Below are 19,664 nucleotides of genomic sequence, written 5' to 3' on the forward strand. Positions count from 1 at the left end.
ATCTGGGCCCCAAAGTTCTTGAGTTTCCTTCCCAAAGGAAAGGGAGAGGGAGAAAAACTCCCTAACCACTTTCTCCACAGCAGACACCACTGGTGGTTTTATTTTCGATTCCTTTCCTAATGATCCCCAACATGGAATCCGGAACATCGGAAGCTGCTTCATATGGAGTCGGAGCCTGGGTCCATCTAGCCCAGTGTTGTCGACACTGATTGGCAGCAGCGGCTCTCCAGGGTTCCATGCAGGAATTTTTCCAGCCCTGCCTGGAAGTGCTGGGGACTGAAATGGGGGCCTTCTGCATGCAAAGCAGGGGCTCCCCCACCAAGCTAAGGCCCCTCCTGATTTTCCCTTTTCAAACCAGTCACACACTGAGTAGACCTGTATAGAATTGCATCCTATGGAAGGTAATAATGGACAGACAGACAGAAAGAACACAAAGGGCTGGCAAAGAAACTTGGAACTTGGGAAAAGCATCTCACCACACTTAGTACTAATTTTCATAGAAAATATATCTTTTAAGTGCACCTACATATGACTGCTTAGGTCCACAACTACTGTTCCCCTTGAACATCACTGGAAGCCTGTGTGCCTAAGAAGGCTGCACCCTAATCAAGGAAACCATGGCAGAGAAAGGGCTGAGACAACAGGGTGACCAAAGAACAGACAGACAGCTGAGCAGATGGATCTTCATAGAATCACAGAATCATGGACTTGTAGGGTTGGAAGGGGCCTATAAGACCATCGAGTCCAACCCCTGCTCAGTGCAGGAATCTAAGTTGGATGTTCTCTGTTAGTGTACAGTTTTGTATTTGTCTTTACAGAAATGTTTCCTTGATAAAGGGTTTTCCTCAAAACATGTAGGGCAGCCTTGCCCTCCAGATGTGTTGGCCTACAATTCCCATCTAGGGTGGCCGCTTGTAAATCGGCAAAATAGAGGGCAGGCATCACCCCAAAAGAGGACAAAAGAGGGCATGTTTGGATAACATATGCATGTACACATTTATATGTAGAGATGCAAATTCAGAAACAATAATTATAATTGAAACAGAAATATAGTGCTTGGCCATGTGTCCAGGTGACCTGTGTGCCCTGCTGTCCAGGTGCTGTCGATGGGCAACTTCAAGGCCCAACTCTTCTTTTTGATGGTGCTGTATTCTTTATACCATACTTGGACTGGACAGCCCTTCAAACAGAAGGACTTGGAAGGGCTATTAACACTGTTGGGATGTTAACAGTCCTTCAGATTTGCTCCTACCATCTAATGTTCTAGCAGCCAATGAATGCAAAGACATCGGAACAAGTTTTGGCCCCTTAGTTTAAAATTTTACAAAACTAAATTCTACCTTATTAATATTTAGTACAATTACAGTGCGACGCTATGCCTGTCTACTTAGAAATAACTCCTATTGAGTTCAGTGGGACTTTCTCCCAAGTAACTGTGTGTAGGATTGCAGCCTTAAAGAACTGTAAATGTAGCAGACCGGTCATATTTAGGTTCTTGCTATTCTTTGCAATGATTTTCGGCCTCCTCAGAACCCTCACCACAACACTTCTGGTTACAGGCCAGAAATCTAGATCTGTTCTTTTGGTGGTCTTCACACAATTCACAATCGAATTTCATTTGGATAGCGGAAAACAAGTAATTGGCATGGATGGATAAGGAAGATTTGTAGTTAGGCGACTTGTTTACTAAATCCATGCAACTATCAGCAAATGTGCGCGTGCGTGCGTGTAACAGAAAGGAGCGAGGGAGGGGGAGAGAAGGAGTTTTGTGTGCAATAGTTAGCTTGTTCTTTGTGGTTTCAAAGATGCTCTTACAGGAAATCGGGTTTGGAGGCAAAGCTGAACTCACTTCCTGTTAGGCTCTGAGTGAGAAGAGAAGTGTAACGATTTTTTTTCCAACTTCGGGCCCTGGGCCTCGGCAGGTTTCTTCCCTCCCCAACTGCACGTTTCGTTGCATCAACGCCGGTCAAGACGTTCCCACTGCCCATCACACAGAACCTGGGAATGTTGGAGACTTTCCAGCTCTAGGTGGCATAGATGTTGGAGAGCCACCTCACGTTTTATGAAGCCCTTGGGCATGAAGAATTGATGCCACAAAGACCAGCCATGGATTTAAGGAAGCAGAATATCTCTGCAGCAGCGGGCCTGTGAGTGCTGCCTGCCAAAGGAGGCTGGGGCTGGGACCTCCACCGTCGAAAGGTCTCCTTCTAGGCCCAATGACCCCAAAGTGGCCTCGGGGGCAGAAGGGGAAGAGAGGCCTTGAGTGCTGAGAGACGGTGACAGCACAGCCCAGACACTGGCACTCATGTCGCTTGCCATGAAAGCTCGGCAAAGGGTGAAGCGGAAGGGAGCGGCCAAGGATCGGGTCTTTGGGTGTGACCTAGTGGAACATCTACAGTCATCTGGTCAGGACGGTAAGTGATTTCCCTTGTAGCAGCTGGGAATTTCTTCAACTGGCCCCTGATGTCCATTACCCCGAACAGGAAATGGTACAAGGGAAGACCCTCTATGAAACAAGGGTTGCTTAGAACACTTGGGTAGCTCACCTGGAGGGTCTCTTGAAAGGCTGTCCCAGAGAGGAAGGCCAGGACCTCTTCTCGATCATCCCAGAGTGCAGGACACGGAATCATGGGCTCCAGTTCCAGGAAGCCAGATTCCGGCTGAACATCAGGAGAAACGTCCTGACTGTAAGAGCAATACGACAAGGGAACCGATGACCTAGGGAGGTGGTGGGCTCTCCCACACTGGAGGCACTCAAGCCGAGGCTGGACAGCTACCTGTCAGGGATGCTCTGACTTGGATTCCTGCACTGAGCAGAGGGTGGGACTCGATGCTCATATAGGCCCCCTCCAACCCTACTATTCTATGATTCTATGATTCTTCAATGGCCGTCCTGGTGGGCTGAGGTCTTTATCACAGAGCGACCAGGGCCTTTGCAGGGGAGGTTGTAAAACCTTTGTGTTTGTGGATACGTTCTTGAAATTCCAAATAAGTCCTACTGTGACACTGACACCCACCAACACCCACCCACCCGACTACTTCTTGGAACACACAGAAGACTCTGCTGTGGGTATCTTGTCTCCTGGTCCATTAGCAATACAAAAAGGGGAAAGCAGTGGCAACAGGCCTAGGTAGCACCCGTACAGGCTAGCCCCAGTCTGGGTTTCTGCAATATTTTATGTACTGATTTATATGTACATATTTCTTTAGAATATTTATACCCTACCTTTTAATTTTATCAAACTTTCACAAGGCAGTTTCCAACCACAATACAATGAAACATCATGAAATAATTTTAAAGAGCATCAGTATAAATGTGAAACCAAATAGGCAGAATAAAACAAGGAAAAGCATTGGGGAGAAAAAAAATCACATTAACGGGTGGGATCTAGATTTAGTCATACTTAGAGTAGACCCACTGAAATAAATGGGGCTTGATTTCAGTGAGTCCGAATATGACTAAATCTCGATCCAACCCAATAGAATGGATCTCAACAGTAAAATCCACATCCCTGTTTATTAAAAATGCAGATTAACAAAGTAACTTTAACTGGGTGTCTATATCTTAGAAGGGTTGGCTCAAGGTGAATATCTCTAAGACAGAGTTTCACTGTTGTGGGACACCCCCCCCCAAAAGCGCCATTGAAGCGCCCGCTACTCTGAGCAGGATGACTCAAGACGACCTTATTGGCTAGGCAGCTTCATGTGGGAGCATTCCATGTATTCTATAAACATATGGCAGGACAGACATCAAATCTAGCTGGAATGAAAATTGGGGGATGATTCAAAGTAGAATGAATTGTCAAAACATGGATGCTGTCATCCATTTTTGATCTCAGTTGAGATCAAAGTGTGGGTGTTTTTTTTTTACTTCAGATTCAAAGCATCAAATTGGATCTTGAATTCAGATTTCATGCTCCAAATCTGAAATCTGATGATTTTCTGTGAGTGTAAATTGCATTTATATTTTTATGTGATGACATCATAACATGCTGTATATAAACTATTAACTTAAATTCAGATAAACAGAGAACACAATTGATTGGTTAAATCCAGCTTCTTTCATTACATCAGACTGTTAAAATGTCCAAATTTTACATTTGATTATTTTGTGTGTGCTTTCACCTATATAATCAGATGTTCCCTGATCTGATTAAATAAAATTAGTAAAAGTAGTACAAAAGCAAGCATTAAGACACTATTGCTTGTCAGCTCTCAGATACTGCCGGATACTGTTTGGTATTGCATGTCAGCCCTCAAATACTGCCTCTTGCTGTATGCCAACTGTCAATCAATATCAACCACCATAATGGAATGTGTGCTCAGTTTCTCTTTCGTCTTCTTTCTTGCACGAACTGCATTTACACATGGCTCAAATTGGGTGAGAAAGTTCAAGGACCGTAGCTCAGTGGTAGAGCACCTACTTTGCATGTAGAAAGTCCCAGATTCGATCCCCGGCATCTCCAGGTAGGGCTGGAATAACTCCTGCCTAAAAACCTGGAGAGCTGCTGCTGCCAGTCAGCGTCGACAATACTGGGCCAGATGGACCCAGTATAATGCAGCTTTCTATGTTTCTTCGGTTAAGAGATGTCTCTTAGCATCTCATGTGAAAATGGTCTAAGAGGAAAAGCACCCTCTTAGTGGTGGTTATGCAGATGTGCTCTCTTTGAGACAATCTAAAATAAATATTACCATCTAAAGCTGAAATAACGGCACACATGCCTACTTCTCCATGACGCATTTGGCTACTAAACATCCACCAAATATTCATTGAAGATTTGCTGAAAATTCTGTCTTCAACACCATTATTTGAATCTGATAATATCCAGTTCTCACCTAGAGATATACAATTTCTGGACATTTTGAAGCCATGGAAAAACACCATTTTTTCCCTTGGGGGGCTTCAGGGGGAAAGGGAAATGTTTGGGGGAGGGCGAAGCAATGCCTTTTTTTTTTTTTGGTACTGCTCATTACAGATCTAAATTCAATTCGTTACTTTAGGGCAGGGCTGTCCAACTTATGGTCCTCCAGATCGCCTGGCCTACAACTCCCATCAGCACAGGCCAGCACATAAAATGAATAACTTGGTTTGCTCATAAAATTATTGTTAAAATTAAAAATATTTAAAAGTAAACTCGTTACATTTATTATTCTTGTTTGAATAAACCATACTTTTAAAAGCAATATACCAAACATGAGAATATTATGAGCAAACCCAGTTATACATAATTCATTTTAGAAACTTCAGCAAGTAGTCCTTGAAACATCTAAATCTAAAAGCCAGAGGAAGCAGGAAGATCTGGAGGCAGAGGAAGACTAGTGTACAGTATCTGTTCCTGTTTATGAGGAATGGGTTGGGGTGGAATTCAGGGAAATCTGGTTTGAAGGAAAAGCTTTTTTGAGCTTATTTCGCTGGGTAAAGCTCCCTAACCTATTGGGAATGGTTTACCAAGCATGTTTAAATTTAAGAAGCTTTAAGCAATTGCAACCAATTATTTGAAGAGTGACATTTTATGCCCTTTTGTAAATGATTCTCCTTAATAAGCATCTTAATTTTTGTTCATTCTGAAAGGTTGTCTCTAGTGGTGGTGTCAATCCCACGCCTACACCATAGGCTACTGAGTTTCTTTAAAGTATAGAGGGCTTATTTTGGTGGCAGCAGTTAAAGGTTTGATAGCTGAGGCAGTGGGAACTTTACTAAAAACTGTACATCCCAAAATATTTATCAGTAAAGGATACATCAGATCCACGGCTTCAACATTATCAGAAATTTCACTTCTCTAGTCTTCCTGTAAGGTCTTCCTATTAAATAGTCTTTAGAAACCACTTTGCGAAGTAAAGGCTGGGAGCACTTTATTCATTGCTCCAAAAGAAAATATTTCATAATCCAAAATTGTTCTATTTCTTGGGGGAAAAACAGAAAAGGGTCCTTGTGGGGGGGAAATGACCCCCCCCCCTTATCTGGTTTTTCACCATCTCTATTATCACCTAATATAGGTTTAACATCCACATTTAAATTGGATTTAAGGAAGAACCAGTTCATGAGAACACCCTGTGACAAACTGGTATGTCTGCACCTCCAACCCTGTGAGGTAGGACAGGTTGCAAGACACCCTTTTTGTCGATATTCCTCAGAGGTCTGGCCACCACCACTCCCAGTTCCTTTTAATGCACTGCCCACTGGAGAAGACAGGCTTATGGAGTTTATATATGGAGGAGGAGAGACCTCTTTCCCAGGACTCCCTGTAAACTCCTTAGTGCATTTGCCAAGCAGTCCAGTGGAGAGGGCAACTTCCAGGCTAGGCAAGAGAAACAAATCTACTCCATTTTCAATTCTATGTATTAATTAAAGAACAAAGCAGAAAGAAGTTGAGAAAGGGTCTGTCGCTTTTAAAAATAAAAATGAAACATCAAACTCACTTGCTAAAACTTACTTATCAAGATCCTAAGAGTAACTTACCAAACCAGTTTACTACAGCTGGGGTGGCAGCGGGGTGTCTCCCTGGGCTGCCAGGGCGTGGGAGAGTTTTGCTTTGACTCGTTGCCCACCGGCCAACAGAGGAAGACAAGAATTCCACAATAGAGATGTTTTCCAAGTGATCACTACAGTACCTCATTAACTTAAGCGGGGTCAGGGAAGGATGCGTGGTGATGTAAATTTGGGGATCTACATTGAGCATCTCTACACCAGCCTAAAAACCTGCATTTAAAACGGGGCTTTCTGCTTCCATTTTACATGCAGGATCACGATGGATTCCCTTTGCACATGCTTCCTTCCCCCCTTTCCCTGCTCCTTTCCCGCCCTTATCTGAGTCCTCAATATGTTTCATTATACAGCCACTAGATGGCGCTGTGGTATAGCTCCTCTTATTGTGCGTTTTCCTCTTCTCACGGAGGGAACTCAAGCGGAACTCAAGTGTGGTAATCTGATAGTTCATTATCTGCGATCTTTTAAAAAATGGAATAAAGGCCATTTAGTGTGGGAGACGCCTTGGAGGTTGTCGATGTCATCTAAAGGACCCACAAACTTCTGTGAATAACCAATCTCAATAGCAGGATAAAAGCTCCGTGTGGAGAAGCCCATGGTCTTTGTTCAAAGGCCTCTCCAGAAAGTGGAGGAGGTTTTAAAAAAATTCATCGTATCCTCTTCCAGCAGCTCTGCACTATAAACCTAAGGTGCTTCCAGACCTTGGAGGGATCCTAGCGCTACCAATCAAACAGCCTTGTGTAGCTATTTCATCTTTTCTTCCTTAACTGGTTTTTTTATGGAAAGAAAAAAGATGGAAAAAGCCATGGGAAAACACAGGAGGAGTACAAATGGAAGATGACAATGTTTGGACCCGGGTAAAATTCCGTGAATAAGGGAGGGCGATTGCAAAATAAAAGCCTTGTCTGGAAGCACTCTTATATTGGTTTTAAACCTGCTTGACTACGATGGCTTCATTCCACAAATTCTGGAACTGCAATTTGAGAAGGTTGATAAGAGGCATCTGTTGACAGTCCTTAGCCTCGTAGAACAGCAGGGAATAACTGTTGAGAGAGTTTAAGTCTAGAGTGCATTTTATGTATGATTACATCTATGTATGTGTGTTTTGATTTTAAGAATGTATACCCTGCCCTTCAATAAAATCCCCAGCTCAGCTAAAAAATAATCCACCAAGAAGCAAATGAAAAACAAATTTAAATCATACAAAAACATACTAAAACCAGCAAAATCAATAGGAGCAGCATAAAAACAACAAACCAGTTAAGAAAAAATAGATCAAGTTAAATTCAACAGCCTGAAAAAATGGAAAAGTCTTTACTCGGCGCCAAAATGACGTCAGGGAAAGCTCCTGGGTCACCCCGCTGGGGAGAGCATTCCATAACTGGTGCCACCACTGAGAAGGCAATTTCCCCAGCACAGATCTTAGTGCCCTACAAATAATGCATTCCAGTGCTCTGATCTGGAGGTTACCAGTGGATGGATCACTGGCCAGGTGGGGTTGCAGTTGGCGCCCCCACCCACCTAAGCTGGTAAAGGGGGCACTGTGCCAGGGACGCAGCCTCCACCTCCAGGGTGAAAGATGGAGCAAGGGGCACCCGCTGTTTCTTTAGAACACAGACAGGGAACCTCCGGCCCATGAGCCAAATTGGACCGCAACACCAACCCATCTGACCTGTGGGGCCAAGAAGGCCCTTTCTCAGACCTGACCCCTTCAGGGCGAGCAGAGAGAGGGATCCCTGCTGTTATTTCCTACCACTGATCAGAGATATCCCAGTGCGGGACCTCAGTGTGTGGAAGGGCAAGTAGCATGCTCAGTGCTTTGCTTGCCCCATGTCCCTCCCTAATTGGGGCAGGTGAAGACAGGACTCTGACCAAAGTGCTGGCTGGACAATAACATCTGCAGGTGCAGCCATACCCACAGACATTGGTGGGTGCGTCCACACCCCCAGGCATCAGGCCTGGGGAGGGCTGGGTGGGTGTTAGAGCATAAGACCATCAGGAGGGCCCTGCTGGATCGGACCGAGGGTCCATCTAGTCCAGCATTCTGTTCACACAGTGGCCACCAGCCGTCGACCAGGGACCCACAAGCAGGGCATGAGCGCAACAGTGCCCTCCCACCCATGTTCCCCAGCAACTGGTGTACATAGGCTCACTGCCTCTGGTACTGGAGGTAGCACAGAGCCCTCAAGACTAGTAGCCATTGACAGCCTTTTCCTCCAGGAATTTGTCCAGCCCCCTTTTAAAGCCATCCAAACTGGTGGCCATCACTACATCTCGTGGTAACAAATTCCATAGTTTGACTGTGTGCTGTGTGAAGAAATCCTTCCCTTTATCTGTCCTGACTCTCCCACCCATCAGCTTCACAGGATGACCCCTTTGGGTTCTAGTATTTTGAGAGAGGGAGAAAAATGTCTCCCTCTCCACATTCTCCCCACCAGGCATAATTTCATGCACCTCTATGTCTCCCCTGACCTTCTTTTCCAGGCTAAACAATCCCAGCTGTTGTCACCTTCCCTCATGGGGGAGATGCTCCAGCCCCTTGATCATCTTAGCCGCCCTTTTCTGCACCTTTTCCAGCTCTACAATATCTCTTTTTAGGTGTGGTGACCAGAACTGTACACCGTATTCCAAGTGTGGCCACACCATAGATTTGTATAAGGGCAGTACGGTATTGGCAGTTTTATTCTCAATCCCTTTTCTAATTATGCCTAACATGGAGTTGCCTTTTTTACAGCAGCTGATTAAATCTGATAGCATTGTTCACTCTCATCCACCCCACCCCACCCCACCCATTTCAATTCTATACCCCTGCTTTACAGGGTCTGAAACCCCATCCAAAACAGAAGGATCACCATTCAGCTTGGCAGACGATACAGCTCTTAGTTCTGCTTGTCTCCATCTGAGCATGCTTTTCAGCAATTCAGGATTTGCGGGTTGGCCTGAGTATTTTATTTTGTTGTGTTTATTTTACTGTATTATTTTTACAGCCTGCCTTTCCACCCAGAAAATGGCACTCAAGGCAGCTAACAGTAAGAAAACCAAGATCAAAAGAATTAAAACATTCATAAAAACAAATAGATTAGAAATACAATTTAAAAACACAACAATAAAAGAAATAAAACACCCAGCCCGATAGAGCCCCCTTCAGCAACAGACCCGCTGCCATGCCAAAGGCCTGCTTGAATGGAAATGTCTTTGCCTGCCTACAGAAGGACAGCAGAGAGGGAGCCATCCTAGCCTCCCTTGGCAGGGAGTTCCAGAGCCTGGGGGCCACCATCGAGAAGGCCCTCTCTTGCATCCCCACCAAACCAAACATGCCTCTGATGGTGGTGGGACTGAGAGAAGGGGCTCCCAGGAAGGTCTTAGAACCCAGGCAGGCTCTTTTAGGAGAAGGTGGTCTTTTATGAGCTGAGGGCTATTGAAATCTGGCAAAAAGCACCGCGAAGTAGTGCATGCATCCCTAATAAAGACAAAGTGCTTGATTGTTGTTCTTGTGGTGGGGGTGGAATGGTTGATCTCTGACCAATATGGCAGCATTGCAGCTCTCTTGATATTTGGAGTCCTTCATTTCCTGGGATTAAAATATCATACAAGAGCCTCTCATTTCTATTCTGAGGTGTGGTTGGAGCTGTAGGCTTCATCTGAGCCGAATCCTTCCAGAATTCCAACCCAGAAGCTGCCAGAGTTCAACCTGGGAGATTAGGCAATAAGGACAGTGTGCCTCTGGGCACGTGCAGATCGCCTATCCCAATGAACTTCAGCCCTCAAACCCCAGAGCACAGGGTTCCCACGTTGCGCCCGATGGATGGAGGTTTTAGATGCAAGAAGCAGCAAGGAAACACACATCCAGTGGAAAGCCCCGCTTGGCTCAGCTGCAACGCCTCTTGGCTTCAGCGAGCCGCCACATCAGGGGCCGGCCGGCTTAGTCGGGTGCTGCACAGGATGTGAGCTGTGGGATGCAAACGAAGCTGCCTTGAGTTTGTCGTAGGAAGGGGAGGGGAAGGAAAGAGAACGTCGGGCAGACCTCTTCCTTGTTTTGCTGGTTGCCGGCCCTTGCTGTTGCGTCAACGAGGCGATTGAGCAAGCACGAGAAAACGCAGCGAGCAGTGGCTGGGCTCGGTAAACATCCTGGGGCTAACACGGCCCTCCGTATCTCACGCTTTCTTGGCTCCAGAACACGTGCTCTGCTGGGCCAAGCCCTGTTTTTCTGGTCCCTGTCCCTGGAGAGCCACCATGTCTCCTCGGGCCCTCTTTTTGCCTCCTCATGTGGCCGTGTCAGTATTTTTACCGTGATTTACTACTAGCGCTTGTGGGGTGGGGCCATCGCTGGGTGGATGAGCATCTGCTTTGCACACAGAAGGTCCTGGGTTCGATTCCCAGCATCTCAAGTTATGAAGGGATGAGGTAGCTCGTGACGTCTCTCCGGTGACAAACCTGGGGGGGTGCCTCCACAAGCAATATACCGCAAGTTTGCTGCATTTGGAGGTTGTTCGGCGCATATGATGTCATGGCCATCCCACAGAGTTTTGTGCTGAAAACCTGTTTTTCCTGAGACTACAAAGTGGCTGTCTGATGAGGCTTTACAAGTAGCTGAGGAAAGAAGGGAAGTGAAAAGCAAGGGAGAAAGGGGAAGATATACCCAACTGAATGCAGAGTTCCAGAGAATAGCAAGGAGAGACAAGAAGGCCTTCTTAAATGAACAATGCAAAGAAATCGAGGAAAACAACAGAATGGGAAAGACTAGAGATCTCTTCAAGAAAATTGGAGATCTCAAGGGAACGTTTTGTGCAAAGACGGGCATGATAAAGGACAAAGAAGGCAGGGACCTAACAGAAGCAGATGAGATTAAGAAGAGGTGGCAAGAATACACAGAAGAACTATACAGGAAAGATCTGAATGTCCCTGATAGCCATGATAGTGCGGTCACTGAACTTGAGCCGGACATCCTCGAGAGTGAAGTCAAGTGGGCCTTAGGAAGCATTAGTAACAACAAAGCTAGCGGAGATGACAGTATTCCAGCCGAGCTATTTAAAATCCTAAAAGATGATGCTGTGAAAGTGCTGCATTCAATATGCCAACAAATCTGGAACACTCAACAGTGGCCACAAGACTGGAAAAGGTCAGTTTACATTCCAATTCCAAAGAAGGGCAACGCCAAAGAGTGTTCAAACTACCGCACCATTGCGCTCATTTCACATGCCAGCAAGGTGATGCTCAAAATCCTACAAGCTAGGCTTCAGCAGTATGCGAACCGAGAACTACCGGAAGTACAAGCTGGGTTTCGAAGAGGCAGAGGAACTAGAGATCAAATCGCCAACATTCGCTGCATCATGGAGAAAGCAAGAGAATTCCAGAAAAACGTCTATTTCTGCTTCATTGACTACGCTAAAGCCTTTGATTGTGTGGATCACAACAAACTGTGGCAAATTCTTAAAGTGATGGGAGTACCAGACCACCTTACCTGTCTCCTGAGAAACCTGTACGAGGGTCAAGAAGCAACAGTAAGAACCAGACATGGAACAACCGATTGGTTCAAAATTGGGAAAGGAGTACGACAAGGCTGCATATTGTCACCCTGCTTATTTAACTTATATGCAGAATACATCATGAGAAATGCCGGGTTGGATGAATCAGAGGTCGGAATTAAGATTGCTGGGAGAATTATCAACAACCTCCGATATGCAGACGATACCACCCTAATGGCAGAAAGCGAAGAGGATCTAAAGAGCCTCTTGTTGAGGGTGAAAGAGGAGAGTGCAAAAGCTGGTTTGAAACTCAACATTAAAAAAACGAAGATCATGGCATCTGGCCCCATCACTTCCTGGCATATAGAAGGGGAAGAAATGGAAGCAGTGACAGATTTTACTTTCTTGGGCTCCAAGATCACCGCAGACGGTGACTGTAGCCATGAAATTAAAAGACGCTTGCTCCTTGGGAGGAAAGCTATGGCAAACCTAGACAGCATAGTAAGAAGCAGAGACATCACCTTGCCGACAAAGGTCCGTCTAATCAAAGCTATGGTTTTCCCAGTAGTAATGTACAGCTGTGAGAGCTGGACTATAAGGAAGGCTGAGCGCCGAAGAATTGATGCTTTCGAACTGTGGTGCTGGAGAAGACTCTTACGAGTCCTCTGGACTGCAAGGAGGTCAAATCAGTCCATCCTAAAGGAAATCAACCCTGAGTGCTCATTGGAAGGACAGATAATGAAGCTGAAGCTCCAATATTTTGGCCACCTAATGCGAAGAGAAAACTCCCTGGAAAAGACCCTGATGCTGGGAAAGACTGAAGGCAAAAGGAGAAGGGGACGGCAGAGGATGAGATGGCTAGATAGCATCACCGATGCAATGAATATGAACTTGAGCACGCTCCGGGAGAGAGCGCAGGACAGGAAGGCCTGGCGTTCTATGGTCCATGGGGTCACGAAGAGTCGGACACGACTGAACGACTGAACAACAACAACAACAACTTTTAGTCCGATTGTTTTCCTTAATTCGGCTTGTCTGCACTTCTGTTGCGGTGTGTACCAAACCTCTGCATTTACTCTGGCACGATAGCCCTGCCCAGGGGTGTGTCTTTCACCTGGCTGCGACCTCACTTACCACGGTCAAGGGGTGTTTCCCCAATGTTCTCCCTGCCTGTGTTTCCCCGATGTTTCCACCATTTCGCGCATTGAACGGGAGTAGCTATACCCCTATAGTACTACAGCACTATCACGAAATAGCGCATTTGAACAGGAGTAGCTATACCCACCATAGCACTGTTGTGAAATAGCATACTTGAAGGGGAGTAGCTATACCTGCTGTTGCGCTACTGCAGTTTTAGAGGGGCAGTAATAAAAAAAATGGGGGGGGAATCGGGCATAGTTTGGGGAGGCGGGCACTAACACACACTGGCCGGAGAATGCAGAATGGGTGGAACAAGGAGAGAGTGGGTGGGTGGGAGGGAACAAGCTCTCTAGATGATGACGTGGATGAGACTCCACCCAGTAGCCACCCAAACAATTTGCGGCAAACTCCCAGGTCCCCAGGCTAGCTTTGGGGTAATCCGGGCTTTCAAGCCCCGTGTGTCCCTAGACAGAGCAGATTTTGACTCCAGTAAAAACTGCAGTAAAGTGGAGAGCAAACTAAACCCGTCACCGTGGAGATCCCCCCTAGAAAGACACTGCCAGCCGGAGGAAACGGTTCTGGACTAGAAGGATGTGTCGCCTAAGGCAGCTACCTAAGTGGGGATTCAGCTCTTTCGGAAGGTTGCAGGACACGGCGAGGAAGGGCTGTCACTGTGGTTCAGCCTCGCCCAGCTTGGTGCCTTCCAGATGTTTTGCGCGACAGCTTCCAGCATTCCTAACCATTGGCCGTGCTGGCTGGGACTGATGGGCGCTGATGGCCAAAACTTCTGGAGGGAACAGATGGCGGAAGGGTGCCCTAGTGGGTGAAGAGAGGAGAGCTGTCCACCACGTTACACTGGTGAGTGGGACTGGGCTGAGGGAGAAGGCAGCTTGCCTTCGGGGCAAGCCCTGCTGGCAAGGCAGGCAGCCTGGAGCAAGGCAGCGTCCAAGGTTCCTGTGTTGCCGTTCTTCCGGGTCCAATTCTCCAGAAGTTAAATCCCTGAGAAGGGGGTGGCTGCATCTTTTCCCCAGTGCTCAGGCATCTGGGCACGAGCAAGACGGTGCCCACGTAGCGCACGTCCTGCTGGCCAGGCTCCTGTTGGGCGGCTGATAATGGACTGAAGGACAAGTATGTCTTTCCCCCCACCAGTGCGTAGACGCGATTGCTGCATTGGCCCGAATGTGGTGCTCCCGTGAGAGGAGGACAGAAACTTCAGCTGGTGCAAAATGCAGCACCCAGAACTCTGGCGGGAGGCTCTTTTGCGGCCTGAAAGACTAGGGGCTTGTTCCAGTTTCACTGGCTCCCAGTTGATTTCCAAGCCCAATTCGAAATGCAGGGTTTGACCTTTAAACGGTTCAAAACCTGGATATCTGAAGGGCCGTTTAGGTAAAATGGAGCAACCGCCAGACAGGGCAGAGAAGCAGGCCACTGTTCTGTCCCGTTATATTATATCACATTTTATATTATAATTGTTCAAACTGCTTGTGCTCCCATGCAAAGATGCAGGCCTTAACTTCATCTTGCCAAACACAAATTCACCGGCTGAGGCTTTTTCCTATCATTTTATCTCCATGCCAGGAAAAGCTTCACCTGCTATGTCTAGGGCAGCCAGGTGCCCTTCTGTACAGGCGACAGTCCTCTGTTTCAAGGGCTGTCAGATGACAGTCCTCTGTTTATTATTTGTTTCATTTGTTTGTTATATTTCCATACTGCCCCATAGATGAAGCTTTCTGCGCGGTTTACAAAAGTTAAAACATTAAAATACAATATACAAAGTTTAAAAACCATTTACAGAAAACATAGGGACAAACAACATATAACGAAAAACAGCTTTGAACTAAAAACAATTTGTTTGAAAAGTCCAACCATAAAACCCAGCTTAAAACAACACTGCTTAAAAATAATATACAGAAGTCAGCCAAAGGAATGAGAGTTCTCAAAAGGGGAGGCCTGCTGGAATAACGGCGTCTTTAATGCCTGCTTAAAACCTTCAAGGAGGTCGGCAGGCGCATTTCAGCCGGCAAGTCATCCCACACCCGAGGGGCGGCCAAGGAGAAGGCCCTCATGCGTGTGGCTGCCAGTCTCACATGAAGCAGCCGCAGCAGAGAGCCCTCGGAGAACCTTAGGGGGCAGATGAGGACGCAGGGGAGAAGGTGCTCCCTATGTGTGTGAAGGTGTTCCTCACACACAATGCCCAGCATTCTTATCACCAGCCACAGAACAAAGCAGGTTCTCAAGAAAGCCTACAGCAGCCTCCCCCAACCTGGTGCCCTCGAGATGTGTTGGACTACAACTCCCAGTCTGCCTGGAGATGCTGGGAGTTGTAGCCCAACACATCTCGAGGGCACCTGGTTGGGGAAGATTGGCCTATGGGGATCAGCTACTGTCCACACAGAAGAAGCACCCGCCTGTTCTGGACCTGGGCTTCTGCAGCACATCCTCCAAGAGTGTGCAGAAGTGCATAGAAAATGCGCCAGGGGTGGGGATGATTCTTGTGTAAGCTTCCTTTATGTCCTGACATGCTGTAATCCTGTCCTCCAGGAGAAACGTGTGGATGGGCAACTGTCAGGATTTATACAACCACTCTGCTTTTTGGTAAAGCATCTACGGAAGAGCGATAAGAGGTGTGTAATAAGCACAATTAGATGGGAGCTCTTAATGACAGAGTTGCTTTTGTCACACCTGGCCGCTGCTCCACGTATGCAATCAGGACAATCTACAGATGCAAATCCCCAAAGAGGAGCTGCTGATTTTCTAGGCACACACAGCTGAAATCGTTCATGCTTATCAATGGGACTTTCTCAAACTGGGGAGAGGTAACAAGTGGGGTACCGCGGGGCTCAGTCCTGGGCCCAGTGCTCTTCAACATCTTTATTAATGACTTGGAGGAGGAGGTGCAGGGAATGCTGATCAAATTGGCAGATGACACAAAATTGGGCGAGACAACTAATACTTTGGAAGACAGAAACAAAATTCAAAGTGATCTTGATAGACTGGAGCGTTGGACAGAGAACAGCAGAATGACATTTAGTAGGGAGAAATACCAAGTTCTGCACCTAGGAAAAAGAAACCAAATGCACAGTTACAAGATGGGGGGTAGATGGCTCAACAATACTACAAGCGAGAAGGATCTTGGAATTGTTGTCGATCACAAGCTGAAGATGAGCCAACAATGTGATGTGGCTGCAAAAAAGGCCAATGCTCTTTTGGGCTGCATTAATAGAAGCATAGCTTCCAAACCCCGGGAAGTACTAGTTCTCCTCTACTCAGCACTGGTTGGGCCTCATCTGGAGTACTGTGTCCAGTTCTGGAAACCACATTTTAAGAAGGATGCAGACAAGCTGGAGAGGGTTCAGAGGAGGGCAACAAAGATGATCGGGGGACTGGAAACAAAGCCCTTTGAAGAGAGACTGAAAGAACTGAGCATGTTTAGCCTGGAGAAGAGAAGACTGAGGGGAGATATGATAGCACTCTTCAAGTACTTGAAAGGTTGTCACAGAGAGGAAGGCCAGGATCTCTTCTTGATCATCCCAGAGGGCAGGACACAAAATAATGGGCTCAAGTGACAGGAAGCCAGATTCCGGGAAACTTCCTGACTGTTAGAGCAATACAACAATGGAACCCGTTCCCTAGGGCGGTGGTGGGCTCTCCCACACTGGAGACATTCAAGAGAAGGCTGGACAGCCATCCGTCAGGGATGCTCTGACTTGGATTCCTGCATTGAGCAGGGGGTTGGACTCGATGGCCTTGTAGGCCCCTTCCAAACATACTGTTCTATGATTCTATGTCAGTTACATTTACTGATGGAGCTGCTGTGGCCACCCCGGGAAGGTGGAGCCAGTAGATGACTAGGAAACTCATTTCTCCTAACATTTCACAGATGAAAATAGGGACATGATACTAAGGGCTTCTTCACACGTAGTTGTTATCCTGCTATTGAGATTGCTCACTCACAGAGGTTTGTGGGTCCTTTAGATGACGTCGTCAACCTCCATGACTTCTCCTGCACTAAATGGCCTTTATTCCGTTTTTTAAAATATCGGAGATAATGAGCTATCAAATTACCGCGCTTGAGTTCCCTCCGTGAAAGAGGAAAACCCGCACTAAGAGGAGCTAGGCCACAGCGCCATCTAGCAGCTGTGTAATGAAACATGAAGTTTTTAAATGCGGGATTTGGGGCTGGTATAGAGATGCTCTAAGAACTGGAATGTTCCAAATATCTCTGCACGGCCCCCATCCGCTCCATGATTGTGCATTATTGGAGGTGCTGAACTTCCTCCTGTCTGTTCGATTCGTTTACTCGGCGATAGCCCCGTCCTCCATTGAGGTAAGAGCCATTGGTCATGCTGGCAGCATGATAGGAGTTGTGGTCCAGCACATGTGGAGAGCTTCAAGTCAGAGAGGGGTGCCACAGAATAAGTGTTCTTTGGGTGAAATATGTATTAGAAAAACATGGTATGTTATCAACTGTTGAAAAGATATCACAAAAGCGGCAGGGTGGTGTGAGGGCAGACAGTGTGCCGTAGAATCATAGAATAGTAGGGTTGGAAGGGGCCTACAAGGCCATCGAGTCCAACCCCCTGCTCAATGCAGGAATCCAAGTCAGAGTATCCCTGGCAGATGGCTGTCCAGCCTCGTCTTGAACGCCTCCAGTGTGGGAGAGCCCACCGCATCTCTAAGTCATGGGTTCCACTGTCGTATTGCTCTAATGGTCAGGAAGTTTTTCCTGATGTTCAGCCGGAATCTAAGTCAGCCTAATCTAAGTCAGCGGAAGTCACGGAATCTAGTCAGCCGTGTGTACCTGACTATTCCCATGCACAGATTTAAAGGCAGGTGCTCTTGTGACGAGAAGCACCCGCCCGTCCCCTCCCTCAGAGCTTTAACTTCCAAAGGGCCTGAGGAAGGAACCAAACCCTGAAGAATAATCCCATGAGCAACTCACACGAGCCATTCTTCAAACAAGGCATTCCCCAAAGGCATAAACAGGGGCAACGCAGGGACTGTTTAGAGCCGCATGCCTCTCAACAGGTGGCGACAGACAGGGAGAAACAGACGCGAAGGGCCTTTTCATTGGTGGCACCTTGTTTGTAGAATGCTCTCCCTACAGAGGCTCGCCTGCTGCCTACATTGTGGTCTTTTGGGTGCCAGGTGAAGGAGACTCTTTGTTCTCTCATGCATTTTAAGAACCGTGGGTTTTTTTTAAGTGCTTTTAGTCTTTTATTCTGATGCTGGTTTTAATCTGGGTTTTATTCTGGGCTTTTTGAATTCTTTGTCTTAATTATTGCATTTTATGTTTTTATTGTATTGTATACCACCCAGAGAACTTTGGTTATTGGGGGGTTGAAAAGTACAGTAAATAAGCAAAACAAACCTGAGTTTGTTCCTGCATTTAGTCGCTCGGGGGGAGGGGGCGTGGCTCCACGGTGGAGCCCCTGCTTTGCAGGCAGAAGGTTCCAGGTTCGATCCCTGGCAGCATCTCCAGGTAGGGCTGGAAAAATTCCTTCCTGAAACTCGGGACAGCTGCTGCTGCCAGTTAGAGTTGACAACACCGGGGTAGATGGACCCAGGGTCTGACTCAGCCTAAGGCAGCTTCCTATGTTCCTATGAGTTGCTGGGGAGCAAACGGTGCAATCCGACATGGCTATTAGACACCCCCCAGGTGAAAGGAAAGCCCGTGTTCTTGGTTGGTGCACCTCTGATTACCACTTGGTGGAAGGGAGGGCTCTGCTTTTGATGCCTTGCACGTGTGTGAGCTGCTGGAAGCCCATAGCCCCTCTTGGAGACAGAATTGGCTTGGCCTCCGTCTGATCCAGCAGGGCTCCTCCTACATTCTTAAACAGTGCTGTGCACGCGCACGGATGCACACAGACGCACACACCCATGCGATAGCTTGGCAGGGAGCTTCAGCTTCTTGCTGTGTTGCCGTCTTTCACTTCCTGTCCCTGGTTCGGAAATGAAATGAAGTCATACCGGGACTCCACCCAAACACCCACCCTGGGTGAGAAAGACAGCCGTGTGTGTAAGCCTATACTGCTCTGTTTTCTAATTAGACCATTTACACATGTTATTTTGCATGAATGGCTCTATTTACGGCCACCATTTTGTGGAAACTGCGATGTATGTAAGTAGCGTACCTGTGATTTCTATGCACAGTGGCGGTTCATGGGATGAAGAGGAGCCGCGCATCATGTGCCCATGGACCGTCCAGTGGCTCGCCCAGCATGCTGAACAGGGTTGGGTAAACAGTGGGCGGCCAGTGCTCAGTGCGTGGGGCAGGTGCGGGAGGGGGGCTCGCCCGTCCTTAGGCCAAAGGCAAAATGGGCAAGGCCAAAATACCCGCCTATTGTAGCTTAAAGCTCTTTCCTGCCAGTAACTGCACCTTCGGAGGGGCATTTCAGCCTTTCAGAATGGGAGAAAAAACTGCAAAAGCTGGAAAATGACCAAATCACTGGAAGGCAGGGGAAAGAGGGTGTGGCCTGGGAAAGAGGGTGTGGCCATATAGGAGAACAGCCGAGGGACAGATTAGGGTGGCCAGACCAGGCCCGTGGGCCTGAGGTTCTTCACCCCCGCTC

The 19,664-nt window shown here is 47.2% G+C and overlaps 1 protein-coding gene across 2 annotated transcripts in view; it reads left to right on the plus strand.

The window, feature by feature from the left end:
- The first annotated feature begins 1,885 nt into the window (after positions 1-1,885).
- ARHGAP30 (Rho GTPase activating protein 30) overlaps positions 1,886-19,664 on the plus strand; it is a 39,387-nt gene continuing 21,608 nt past the window's right edge. The window contains exon 1 of one of the 2 annotated variants that reach the window (XM_084823933.1): positions 1,886-2,414. In XM_084823933.1, the coding sequence (XP_084680059.1) occupies positions 2,306-2,414 (109 nt within the window). In that variant the 5' untranslated portion in view covers positions 1,886-2,305. The remainder of the gene's footprint in view (positions 2,415-19,664) is intronic. The other variant, XM_084823934.1, reaches the window with a different exon arrangement.

The sequence above is a fragment of the Heloderma suspectum genome, chromosome 17 (assembly GCF_057233095.1).
Source record: "Heloderma suspectum isolate Gila_16-S chromosome 17, 16-S_ref, whole genome shotgun sequence".
NCBI lineage: Eukaryota > Metazoa > Chordata > Lepidosauria > Squamata > Helodermatidae > Heloderma > Heloderma suspectum.